This window comes from Narcine bancroftii, chromosome 7 (genome assembly GCF_036971445.1).
Source record: "Narcine bancroftii isolate sNarBan1 chromosome 7, sNarBan1.hap1, whole genome shotgun sequence".
Taxonomy (NCBI): domain Eukaryota; kingdom Metazoa; phylum Chordata; class Chondrichthyes; order Torpediniformes; family Narcinidae; genus Narcine; species Narcine bancroftii.
Window position 1 is genome coordinate 30,740,873 of NC_091475.1, and position 13,642 is coordinate 30,754,514.

Sequence of the window (13,642 nt, forward strand, 5' to 3'; positions counted from 1 at the left end):
CCTCCCCATTCTCCCCCCTCCCCATTCTCCCCCCTCCCCATTCTCCCCCCCTCCCCATTCTCCCCCCTCCCCATTCTCCCCCCTCCCCATTCTCCCCCCTCCCCATTCTCCCTCCCTCCCCATTCTCCCTCCCTCCCCATTCTCCCTCCCTCCCCATTCTCCCTCCCTCCCCATTCTCCCTCCCTCCCCATTCTCCCTCCCTCCCCATTCTCCCTCCCTCCCCATTCTCCCTCCCTCCTCATTCTCCCTCCCTCCTCATTCTCCCTCCCTCCCCATTCTCCCTCCCTCCCCATTCTCCCTCCCTCCCCATTCTCCCTCCCTCCCCATTCTCCCTCCCTCCCCATTCTCCCTCCCTCCCCATTCTCCCTCCCTCCCCATTCTCCCTCCCTCCCCATTCTCCCTCCCTCCCCATTCTCCCCCCTCCCCATTCTCCCCCCTCCCCATTCTCCCCCCTTCCCATTCTCCCCCTTCCCATTCTCCCCCCTTCCCATTCTCCCCCCTTCCCATTCTCCCCCCTCCCCATTCTCCCTCCCTCCCCATTCTCCCTCCCTCCCCATTCTCCCTCCCTCCCCATTCTCCCTCCCTCCCCATTCTCCCTCCCTCCCCATTCTCCCTCCCTCCCCATTCTCCCTCCCTCCCCATTCTCCCTCCCTCCCCATTCTCCCTCCCTCCCCATTCTCCCTCCCTCCCCATTCTCCCTCCCTCCCCATTCTCCCTCCCTCCCCATTCTCCCCCCTTCCCATTCTCCCCCTCCCCATTCTCCCCCTCCCCATTCTCCCCCCTCCCCATTCTCCCCCCTCCCCATTCTCCCCCCTCCCCATTCTCCCCCCTCCCCATTCTCCCCCCTCCCCATTCTCCCCCCTCCCCATTCTCCCCCCTCCCCATTCTCCCCCCTCCCCATTCTCCCCCCTCCCCATTCTCCCCCCTTCCCATTCTCCCCCCTCCCCATTCTCCCTCCCTCCCCATTCCCTGTGTCTTCTTTCTTCTAGCTCTCCACCACCTTCCCTCTTCATTCACAAAACCATTCCTCCTCCCCGTTTTCTGGTGTGCACTCCCTTCCTTATCCATCTATTACCTCCTGCCAGTTTGACTGCCCCTCCCCCCCCACCCACTATTTTGTCTAGGAGCCTGTCTACATTTTGTCCATGCCTTAATGAAGCCCAAAATGTTGGCTTTATTTCTTTTATCTTTGCTATATGAAGTACATTGTTTGACCTGCTGAGTTTCTCCAGCATTGTGTTTTTAATGTGTATTTTTGTCTGGCTCAGAGTATGATAGTCCTGAATAGTGTTGCCACCGTAAAAGTGAAAACTGGTAGGTTTCATCCTTTCATGTTGGAATAGGCTGTTAAGTTGTATAATTAGCACATAGGAGTATCCCATCTCCAGCCAATGCAAGGTAGAATCTCTGATAGATCAGTGTAGAGAGGCCAATTTGAATTGTCTTGAGGAAAGTGAGAAAGTCAACTAACGTGATGCAGAAATAAAAATGTACGTTAGCTATTTGATCATTCATTTTGCCTTTTTTATTACCATTCTATGAATAGAAAACTTGACAATGAGTTTGTTACTGTAAATTAATCATTAGTAAGACATCAAATCCAATCACTTCTCAGCTATAACATATACACATATGTAAAAGCTATTCCAGCTGAAAGAGTGACTAGATAGCAGTGAGAATGACTAGATTGCATGGTCATTGTAAATTGTTCTGACTGGTGGAATCTAGGGGTGAGGAACAGTGTTGATGGAAATTTGGAGAGGAACAAGTTACAGGGAAGATTAATTTGGGGATTGGGATTGCTCTTTTAATCGGCATAGCCTCAATGGGGAAAATTAGCTTCTTTCTAGGTCATAATGAAATATATAATATATGAAATTTCTATAGATATGTTAATAATGTGGCATCATTGGATGTGAGTGCAATTCAGGAGTCCAATTGTTTCAATTCAGGAGAAATGAGCTATAGAAACTAAATCCACAAGAAACCGATACCTTATCAACTTTTTATTAGACTCTTAAAATATATTGGAAAATAAAATGATCTTTTGCACAGAATTAGGTAGAATGAGCTGGATATTCACATGGGAGATTCACTCTTCCTGGATGAGTATGTTGTGATTGCACATATTAAAAAGGATACTATTTAGTTGTTGCTCAGAACATTAGGCCTACTTATAATTTTGTTTGTACAGTGGTGTCATTAGTTGTAGGGTATGTTTTATTAACCTGGACTATTTTCAAAGTAGATGAATGGACTGAAAAAGACATAAATGATGAATACACGGATAATTCAGAAGATTCGCCTTCAAGCGAAGTAACAAACCTAAAGGTGTGCATTGAACTGACAGGACTTCATCCACGCAAGCAAAGACATTTGCATCATCTACGGGCACTCTGGGAGCAGCAGGTTTCTCCCGACAAATCCTTTCCGACCAAAGCAGATCGACACAATGGAAAGGAATTAACTGGAGGCAAGGAATCAGAGATTATTACAAAAGACACAAAGATCAAAGGCAGGTCTGAAGAAAAAAACACCAAGAAAGTATCTGAGTCGAAGCCCAACAGAAATGGATCTGAAGAGATTTTCAGCAGAAATGACTTTGCAAAAGGTACATGTGAAACCTGAAGAAGTTTGTATATTTGTTTAATTCAGAACCTCATAATGTAGTTTATAAGAAAAATGGGGCACTTCTCAGAAATCTTTCATACACTTTTCCTTTTCACCATACAGGGAACTGTGTTGAAAACTGAATGATACAAAAAGAAAATTTCAAATAGCTTGACCTCACTTTCATTTGCTTTTCATTCTGATTATTTCTGAGCAAAATGTTATTTAGTGTTTTTTTTAAATTTTGGAGTAATCTATTGATGGTCTTCGATTTTTCTCTAACCATTTTACATTTTTCACTATAAGACTACCTAGCTTGTTAACGTTTGCTTTAGGGTAAGTTGACAGGAAATATTTTCAAATTATGCCATGTCACATGGTGTCAATTTTTACCTGTTCAAAAACAAAGAAAATGTTTTGAAACAACACTAATTTCCTTCGCTGATGAATTAACCATCAGAGACCAACAAATATGACCAACAACTGACTTAAGACTCAAAGATAGGCCTTCTCATTTGGAGTGTGGACTACTGGTAATATTTTAAAATCAGTAATTAAGTGTAATGATTGGCCTAACATTGACAAGCAAAACATATCTGACAAATATAAAAGATATTAGAAATTTGAATTAAAAAAATAAAGTGCTAGAAATACACATTAAGTAGAGTGGAAACTAACGGAGAGAGAAACAGTCAAAATTTTGGATGAATGATCTCTCATCAGAAGGAGCAATTGCTACTCAGTTTGGTTGGAAGGAAGAAGGTGAAAGGGCAGTTGTCTCTCCTCTGTTGTCAAGGGAAGAATACATACAGTAAAAGAAACAGGAAATGGAAGAATGCAAGAGAACAGAAGACATTTTAGAAACTGGCAGAATATTAGGGAATAAAACTAACTATAAAACTGCCCAGAAGAGGACATTTTAGAAAATGATCAAAGAAAATTAAAATTCAAGGGAGGTTCAAACAAGAACATTTTATTTGTTTTACATATTGAATGGAACAACTAGGTGGATGGTGCATCAAAGCAAAGTTGAGTTTAGGTTGAAATATCAGAACTGACCTTTTGAGGAAGCTGTTTTAAAAATGAACTTTGTATTTCAAACAAAAATTGTTAACATTCATTTAATTTTCTTTTAGAAAACTTTAACTCAAGCTTATCAGTAGAGAAAGAAACCGCAATGTTACTCTTTTCTTTGATCTACTGATGTGAAAATCCTGGATCTGGGGCTGTGCAATGATAGAACTTGATCAGGGAGCTAGAGGTAAAGGAACCCTTAGGAGACAGTGAGCATGAAATGATAAAAATCCTCTCTGTGATTTGAGAGGGAGAATCTAAAGTCCGATGTATCGGCAAACCTAGCAGGGAAAATGGTGGAACAGCAAAGGCAGGAGTTTCTCGAAATAATTCAGAAGATGCAGGATAGATTCATCCCAAAGGAGAAGAATTCTAAGGGAATGGTCAAGCAACCATGGTTGACAAGTGAAGTCGTAAACAACATAAAAGCAAAAATGAGGGAGTCTTGTAAAAGTTGATGGGAAGCCAGAGGACTGGGTAGCTTTTAAAAACCAAACAGAAAGCAACTAAAAAAAGCAATAAGGGGAGAAAAGATAAAATATGAAGGTAAGCTAGCCAGTAGCATAAAAGAGGATACCAAAAGTTTTTTTAACAGATATATAAAGAGAGAGTAATAACAGTGGACGTCTGACTGCTGGAGCAGTAGTGGGGAGCAAAGAAATGACTGATGAGCTGATTGGGTCAGTCTTCACTGAAAGATACCAGTGATATGCCAGAAATTTGAGTATCCGAGAGCAGAAGTGAATGTGGTTACTATTAATAAGAAGGTGCTTGGGAGCTGAAAGCGCTATAAGTAGATAAGTAACCTGGACCGGATGGACTACACTCCAAGGTTCTGAAAGCAGTAGCTAAAGATACTGTGAACATATTAGGTGATTTTTTTCAAGAACTGCTGAAGTCATGAATCATTCTGGTGACTGGAAAATTGCAAATGTCACTTCACGCTAAGAAGAGAGATAGGCAAAAGACAGTAAATTATAAGATGCTTAGCCAAACTTCAGTGGTTGACAAGATTCTAAAGTCCATTATTGAGGATGAGGTTTCAAAATGTTTGAAAGCACAAGATAAAAATAAGCTGAAGTCAGCATGGTTTCCTTCAGGGGAGATCTTGCCTGACAGATTTGTGGGAATTCTTCGAGGAAGTAACGAGCAGGACAGACAAAGGAGAGTCAGTGGATGCTATTTATTTGGATTTTCAGGAGGCCTTTGACAAAGTGCTGTGCACAAGGCTGCTAAATAAGATGGAAGCACATGGTATTATGGGAAAGGTACGAGCTTGAATAGAATATTGACAAGCAGAAGGCAAAGATTGGGAATAGAGGAGGCCTTTCTGGACGGCTGATGGTGATTAGTGTTATTCTGCAGGAGGTGGTGTTGGGTCTGCTACATTTCACATCTATGTAAAAAATTTTGATATTACAGTACCAGTGACTCGCATTCAAATCTGGCACTGTCTTTAAGGAGTTTTTACATTCTTCTCATGTCTGCGAGGGTTTTCTCCCACTCTTCAAAACATATGGGGATTGGAGGTTGATTGGTGTAGTTGGGCAGCACAGTCTCGTGGGCAGGAAGAGTCTGTTATTGTGCTGTACAACTAATTTATTATTTTTTTTAAATTGGTGGCTTTGTGTCCAAGTTTGCAAATGATATGAAGACAGGTGGAAAGGCAGGTAGCATTGAGGAAGTAGGGAGTTTGCAGAGATACTTGGATAGGTTGGGAGAATGGGCAAAGAATGAGATAGAATACAGCATAGGGAAGTGTGTGGAATGAACAAAGGTGTAGACTATTTTCTAAATGGAGAGAGAATTCAGAAAGTGGAGGTCGAAAGGAATTTAAGATTCTTAGTGCCAGATTTCCTAAAGGGTACCTTGCAGGCTGAGCAGGTATTAAGGAAGGCAAATGCAATGCTAGCATTTATTTCAATGGGACCAGATTGTAAAAGCCAAAATGCAATGCTGAGGTTTTGTAGGGCCTTGGTCAGACCACATTTGGAGCATTGTGAACAGCTTTGGGTCCCGTGTCTAAGGAAGGATGTGATGGTGTTGAATAGGATCTAGATGAAGTTTATGAGAGTGATCCCAGAGGTGAGAGGGTTAACATATGAGAACAGTTTGATGGCCCTGTGCCTGTACTTGCTGGAGTGTAGGAAGGATGAGGAAGAATCTCTTCACAACATTCCAAATATTGAAAGGGCTGGATAGTATGGATGTGGATAGGATGTTTTCAGTAGTTCTAAACAGTAGCCAGGATGTGGCATGCAAACTACAGAGTGAGATAGAGAAGACATGCAAAAAGGGCAGTGTCACAATGGAGGATTTCAACATGCAAGTTCTGAATCATAGAGAAGGAATTTATTAATTGCCTTCAGGATGGCTTCTTGGAACTACTTGTAGCTGAGCTGACCAAGGAAATGGCAATTCTGGATTGGTTATTGTGAAATGAACCAGAGTTGATAAGGAGCTAAAGGTAAGGGAACCCTATGATAAAATTTGTCCTGTAGTTTGAGAAGGAGAAACTAAAATCAGAGATGTATAGCAGTGAAATAAAGGGAATTTAGAGGTATGAGAGAGAAACTGGCAAAAATTTATTGGAAAAGCACACTAGCAGGGAGCACAGCAGAGCAGTAACGGCTGAAGTTTCTGCAAGGACTAAGGAAGGTGGAGGACAGGTATATTCCAAAAAAGAAGAAATGTATGAATGGAAAAATGACACAACTGTGGCTGACAAGGGAAGTCAAAGCCAAAGTGAAAGCAAAAATTAGTGGGGACTGGGAAGCTTTTAAAAGTGTGTGGAAGGCAACCAAGAAAGTCATTAGGAAGGAAAAGGTGAACTTTCAATGGAAGCTAGCAAAAAATATTAAAAAAAGATACTAAATGCAGTTTTAAGGACCGTATATTAAGAATAAAAAAAGAGGCAAGAGTAGATATAGGACTGATAGAAAATGATGCTGGAGAAATTGTAATGGAAGACAAGGAGATGGCAGAGGAACTGAATGAGTATTTTTGCATTACTGTTGAAGACATTAGTAGTATACCTGACTTTCAAGGATGTCAGGGAAGAGAGACGAATGCAGTCACAATCAGCAAAAAGAAGGTACTTGGGAGGCTGAATGGTATATAAGTAGATAAGTCACCCAAGCCAGATAGAATGCACCCTCAGATTAGGAAGGATATACTATAGAGATTATAGAGGCATTAGAAATTATCTTCCAAGAATCAATGATTCTAGAGGACTAGAAAATTGCAGAGGACACTCCATTCTTTAAAAAGGGAGAGATACAGCAGAAAATAAATTATTGCCTAACGTCGGTGGTGGGGAAGTTGTTGGAGTTGATTGTCCATGATGAAGTTATGGAGTACTTGGAGGTGTATGATAGGAGGGGCTAAAGTCAGCATGGTTTACTTCAGAAAAAATCTTGTCTGACAAACTCACTGCAAATTTTGCGGAAACCACAAGCAGGCTAGACAAAGGACATGCAGTGGATGTTGTATATTTGTACTTCCAAAAGGCCTCTGACAAGGTACCGCACATGAGGCCCATGGAATTACAGGAAAGATGAGCAGGGTAGAGCATTGGCTAATTGGCAGGAAACAGAGTGGGAACAAAGGGATCCTATTCTGGTTGGCTACAGGTTACCAGTGCTGCCTCACAGGGTTTAGTGATGGGGCCACTTTTTTTTCACGTTGTATATTAATGATTTGGATTGCAGAATAAATGGCTTTGTGGCTAAATTTGTAGACGATACAAAGATCGGTGGAGAAGGTGGTAGTGAGGAGGAAATGGAGAGGCTGCAGAGAGACGGATTGATAAGGAGAATGAGCAGAGAAGTGGCAAATGAAATTCAATGTTGGAACGTGCATAGTCATGCACTTAGTAGAAGGAATAAAAGGGTAGACTATTATTTAAATAGGGAAAAATTCAAAGTTTGGAGGTGCAAAGGACCTCCTGCAGGATACCCTAAAGGTTAACCCTCAGGTTGAGTCGATGGTGAAGAAGGCGAATGCAAAGTTGGTATTCAGATGCAGAGGAATATGATATAGGAGCAGGGATGTGATGTTGAAGCTTCACAAAGCACTGGTGAGGCTTCACTTGGAGTACGGGGTACAGTTTTGGGTTTCTTATTTAAGAAAAGGATGTGCTGGTATTGGAGACGGTTTAGAGAAGTTTCACAAGAATGATTCCTGAAGTGAAGGGATTAGCAATGGAGAAACATTTGACAGCTCTTGGATTGTACTCCTTGGAGTTCAGAAGGGTGGGGGGGGGGTTTGCTCATTGAAGTTTTTCAAATGTTGAAAGGCCAGGACAGAGTACTGTAGATGTGGCAAGTTGTTTCCATGATAAGGGAGACAAGGACAAGAAGGCATAACTATAGAATTGAAGCGCACCCATTTAAAATAGAAATGTGGAGGAATTTCTTTAGTCAGAGACTGGTGAACCTCTGGAATTTACTACCACGAGTGGCTGTGGAAACCAAGTTATTTGGTGTATTTAAGGCAAAGATTGAGAGGATCTGAGTAGTCAAGAGTATCAAGGGTTATGGGGAGAAGGCAGGGGAGTGGAACTGAGTGGGAGAACAGATCAGCTTCTACTCCTACCGAATGACCTACTTCTCTTATATTTTATAGTCTTAAGTAAGATTTTGTGGAAGAGTCAAGGACCAGAGGACACAGCCTTAGAATAAATGAATGTCCCTTTAGAAGAGAGATGAGAAGTTTCTCCAGTCAGAGAGTAGTGAATTTGTGGAATTCCTTTGTCACAGAAGGCTCTGGATGCATAGTCATTAGGCAGATTAAAAAAAGGATGTTGGTAGGTTCTCAATTAGTAAGGGTGTCAAAAGTTATGGGGAGAAAGCAGGAAAATGGGGCTGAAAGGAAGAATACATCATCCATGATTCAAATGTTGGAGCAGACTTGAAGGGCCTAATTCTACTCCTATCTTTTGTGGTAACTGTAGAATATTAATTGCTGAACAAATAAAAGGATAAATGAAATTCACTGCTGTTGGAAGAAGCTCCCAATATGTTTTGAAATTAAGGATCTTGTAAATGAGAAATTTTGAAGGTACATAAAGAGAACAAGAAAGTAAAATTAGAGGCATGTGCATCATGTGGAGTCAACAGAATTTTAATTTAATTTGAGCATCGTATTTGGCCTAGACATTGTTTGCTTTATATTCTGAAAAGACGTTTACAGTTAAGAAAAGTCTTGGCTCAAGCATTTGGGCTGAATGGTCTATTCTGCGCTCAAATATTTCAGGAAACTATGCAGCTCTAAATGTCTCTCTCAAAATTGTGGCTCATTTAGGAAGCACAAAGGTTACTGTCCTGTCATTAAACAGCTCAAAGGGAATGATGTTCTTTTAAAGAATTTCAGCAAACCTCTCGTTTCTTGCTTTCAGCAAAAGTTCACGAGATTATTTTAATGAGGGGTATCAGCCGCTTTCCTGGCTCAAATCCTCTTTCGGACAGTTACGGACAGTAACAGAGCTCATTCAAAATAAGAGTGTGAATTTTCATTAGGAGGCATCGCATGGAAAATTATTGAAAGTTCAAGAAGCTATTTAGAAAAATCCAGTGCAGTCCAGCTAAGCACCAGACATTAATTTGAATGGTCACGTGTTGCATTGCAGGAGACTACAGGCGCTACTCCTAGAGCCTGACACTGGGTTCTTTCAAATTGCAGGACCTGGGTAGCCCTCCTGAGAGTGGGAGAGGTTACTGGTTGTGTGTGCCTCCTGCACCTTTCAAATAACAGCCTAACCTAACTGTTAAATCACCAACCCAGTGATTTAAGGGAGATCCTGTCCCTGAGATAACGTGGTGAGTGTTGCCTCACGTAGCCCTGTTCCCTGTGTTCTTTCTGTTCCCTTTCTGTTTAAAGTTCCAGAGTAATCAGATGAGCCATTTCCCCTTCCAAATAGGTGGAGGAGGACACCCAGGCAAGTTTTATTGGGTTCTCTGACCACCTCTGAGGTCTGGGACCCGGGTGGATTTTGACTGGGCTTGCCCAGTTTAGCCCTTTTCAAATAGCCCTGTACCTGGGTTTTCAACCTAGTAAATTGCCCAGTTAACCCTATTTTACAAGACAATTTGAAAGGGCCTACTGCCACTCAATAACCATCCAGCTCATCTATGACTTTCTACTTCTCAAATATTATATCTATTTTTGAGTATATCCGCCTTCCCTTTTAGAGACAAAATACGGTTGTGTCACCTACTAGAAACCTCAGATCTGTTCCACCCCTCCCATCAACTTGAGCGTTAGCGAGTGCTGCCTGCTGTTTGTCTGAATTATGGTGACAAACGAAAGTATTTCAGATTGTGAAAATAAATGGAATCTGCTCATCATGTGTTCATGTAACCTGTATCATGCAGTCAGATCATCAAATGGTATTCTGGGCTGTTGAATGTTTCATGGCTTTATTGTAGAATGTAGATTTAATAAATGGTATGAATAAATGTGAAATGTTATTCATCCAGAAAGGATCTGCAGTTTCCAAATGCCAGATGGCTTGGGGACTTCTGCCTCCAAAAATCTGAAGTTGTGTTCCATGTATTTGTTTGAAGAAGTATTTCCTGGTTTGATTCCTAAGCCTCTTGACATTTTAAAAATTAACAATTTCATTTTTAATCATCAAACATCAATAAAATAATTTCTCAGAAACCAAGGCTGAAACAGCCGAGATTTCCCACTTTCCCCTAATTACTTAGAAGACTTCTTCAAGGCCCTTGAATGCCTTAATTAGCATGATGGAGACGGGACATGATAACATGATGGTAAATTACAGGACTAGTTGCCGATGTTGAGTAACATTGATGCAGAGACACAAAATTGAATCTTACCGTGGCAGCTGTGAAAGTTAAATTCATGCATTTAAGTACATTTGGAATCCAGCTAATCTCAGCAATGGTAAACATAAAATTGCTGGGTTATCTTAATACCCATCTGCTTTCCAAATGTCCTTCAGGGAAGAAAATCTGCCATCCATCCTGGTCTGGCCTCCATTCAGATCCACCATGGTGGTCGACTTTTATCTGTTTTGTCAGAATAGTACCATTACTGATGAATGAATAAAGAAAGCTGTTCCAGATATTTTTGTTTACTACGCTACTTCGTCTGATCACATCTTCTTCAGATATTCCACGTAATACTTTGACCTTTCAAATATTTATCGACCTCCTCTTAAAGCATATCCAATGATCTGGTCTTTGCCGCCCTCAGGGGATAGAGAAATCCAGAGATTTGCCACCCTTGGAGAAGATATTTCTATGTATCTTAGTTTTAAATGAGTGGGACCTTATTTTGTAACTCTTCATTACTCTTCCTCGAGTGAAAACATCTTAACATCTGTTCTGTTAAGCTCTCATAGGTTCTTTTATGTTTTATATTTCACTCTTCTCAATTCCAAGGAATACAGACCCAAACTGCACCTAATGCCTCGACATAGTACTCTCTCCAACCATCCTCTGATCTGTGTGACAGTGAGTTCCATGATGACAGTTAAATGAGCCAAACTTTATCAGCAAGTGACACATAGTCTTTGCCATTTTTGGTCTATGCCATGGATGGCTCTAGATTATCTACGTACTCCTTACTGAGAATTTTTGTGATAGGAATTGTTCTGAACAGAATTGTGCAAGATCCAGCTTGCCACTACACTCCGTACCCATGGTAATCCTGTGACATCAGTTATCTGCTGCAACATCCGCAAGATCCACTGCGTCTACATAGTTCTTTCATGAGGCAGAGTGAGATATGAGTGGCAACCAGACCTCAGAGTAATTTTCACAGTTTTTAACTGTTCTCATAATAGTAAGAATTTAAAAGTCTTAAGTGAATTTGAATCATTAAAATTAAATTTGATTTTGTCATCTGTGAATATTTTAGTTAAAATAACTAAACTATGTTTAGTTTCTGGTAACCTTTGGTGTTTATTTGATGAAAATTGAGATTGCAAATACTGTACAAATTGAGAATGAAAATACTTATCAGGAAATATTAGTAGAGAACATCCTGAAAACTGTACCAGAGAACATGTTTAACAAACCATTTGAAGTTAAAAGCAAGTGGTAAAAGGTTACTTGGGAAAGATGGATTCTTTCACTCCAATAATACTGATTGGAGGCTAATGAAATTAAGGCAGGAAACCCACCTTTGCTTTCCTCAAGGCTCCCCCACCTGATGGCCTCCTCTTGCTCTTACTTGCTTGTGTTCTGGTGTGGTGAAGTGTTTTAAGTTCTGGCATTGGTGTTGCATTTTGTTTCTTGACAAGGGACATAACTCATCCTGCAACTTAAATGACAATCCTCAACGTGAAACATTATTTTTTCCTTTTCAACAGTTGCTGCAACATATCCTCCATTACTTCAACAGTACTGCATTCCTGTGGTTTCTACTACAGCTATGCACTTTACTGGTTCATTGCTTGGTGAAATGTAACCCTTCTTACTCTAAATAAGCGAGATCCTGGAAATAATTTTTGGTTCATAAAGTACAAACCTGACAGTTGAAAAGATTCACCAAGTTGGCAGTGTTTTCTGGCAGGAAAAGAATGTTCTGTGCTTAAGTTCATGACTGGGAGACAAGCAACATCCTTTCTTGCCCTCCTTCTACCATCTCCCCCACTCATTGACACTTGAGCATCTGAAGTCAAGACGCTGCATGTGCTCAGCTGGAGCCTGTTGTCTGTGGCAGCTGTTTTTTTTTCTTTAATTAGCTTGTGGCTTGTCTGGAGATTGATGAGGGGAAAAGATTGAAGGAGGAGCAGAATGAGGGAGAGAGTTTGGATGAAGAGAGAAGATCAGGAAGGGAGAAGTGGGCAGTGGATTGGACTAGGAACTAAAAGTCTGCAAAGAGGGAGAATCAATGATTGAATGGAAAGAAAATGGAGAAAGAAAAAAGAACCAGGAATTGATGTGTGTGTGTGTTTGCTGCTGTGTTTTGAGGGGTGGTGAATTACGAAGAATTTGGAGAGAGAGAGAGAGAGAGACAAAACAGAAGGATGCACAAATAATATACCTGACCAGATTCCTCAATCGTACACCTAACAACCAGAGAGTCTGTTAGTGTAATTATGATTTTTATAAACAGTATCTTCCTGTGCTTCAATAATATAATGTCACATATGCAGTAATTATCAGAACATCTGTAGTGTATTTGTGCAACTGTTAAAATACAGGCTACTAAAATAGCTGCCACTTAAGCTAAATTTTTTTAAAAAGTTCTGGATATCTTGCAGCAATCATGCCTGCATGTTCCCTGATTAGTTTAGAAAATTATACTGACTATATTAATTCTTTTCTGCATTCAAATGTGTGATCAACCAATCACACGTATTATTTAAACCATCTTGCCATTAGTAGTACGGTAATCAGATACAGATTACAGAACATTTATAAACATTGTCCTGCCTACATTGGGGACATAGACCTTAGTTTTGGAGCTGATTTTTATAGATAACTACTAAGTTTTCTGACACCTGTATAGAATTCCATTTTACATATGCAATGTTCAAATGATGGTACAGAATTGTAGTTACTAAAATTCAGTAGCTAAGTCTAAAATTTCAATAATTGATTACTGAAAACTCTGTCAACTTCTTTTTAGGTTTCACAACGCCTCCAGTATCTCCAAGGAAAAAGACATCTCTGTCTGGAACAACAAGCAGCAGCTGGCAACTACAACAAAACTCAACCAGCACACCAGTGCCTCGATCATCAACTAAAAGACAAAGGCACAAGGAAATCCGCAAACTAAGTATCTTGTGTTCTGGAAAGGAGGATGACCATCTTTATTCACCAATTTCACCAAAGTATTCAAATACTGAATGGGAAAAACCTTCAGGAAAACGTCAATTCAAAACAAAACACCTAACTCGTCAGGATAAAAGAAGGTCATCTTTGACAGCAGATGAGTCGACTGATATTGAGAACTCAGACGACAAGGTATAATTATAATT

The 13,642-nt window shown here is 40.6% G+C and overlaps 1 protein-coding gene across 14 annotated transcripts in view; it reads left to right on the plus strand.

The window, feature by feature from the left end:
* The window catches only part of bcor (BCL6 corepressor), a 292,865-nt gene that overhangs the window by 246,708 nt on the left and 32,515 nt on the right, over positions 1-13,642 (plus strand). For 11 of the 14 annotated variants that reach the window (XM_069889363.1, XM_069889351.1, XM_069889354.1 and 8 more), the window contains 2 exons: positions 2,246-2,611; positions 13,291-13,628. In XM_069889363.1, coding sequence (XP_069745464.1) covers positions 2,246-2,611; positions 13,291-13,628 — 704 coding nt within the window. The remainder of the gene's footprint in view (positions 1-2,245; positions 2,612-13,290; positions 13,629-13,642) is intronic. The other 3 variants (XM_069889366.1, XM_069889362.1, XM_069889352.1) reach the window with 2 other exon arrangements.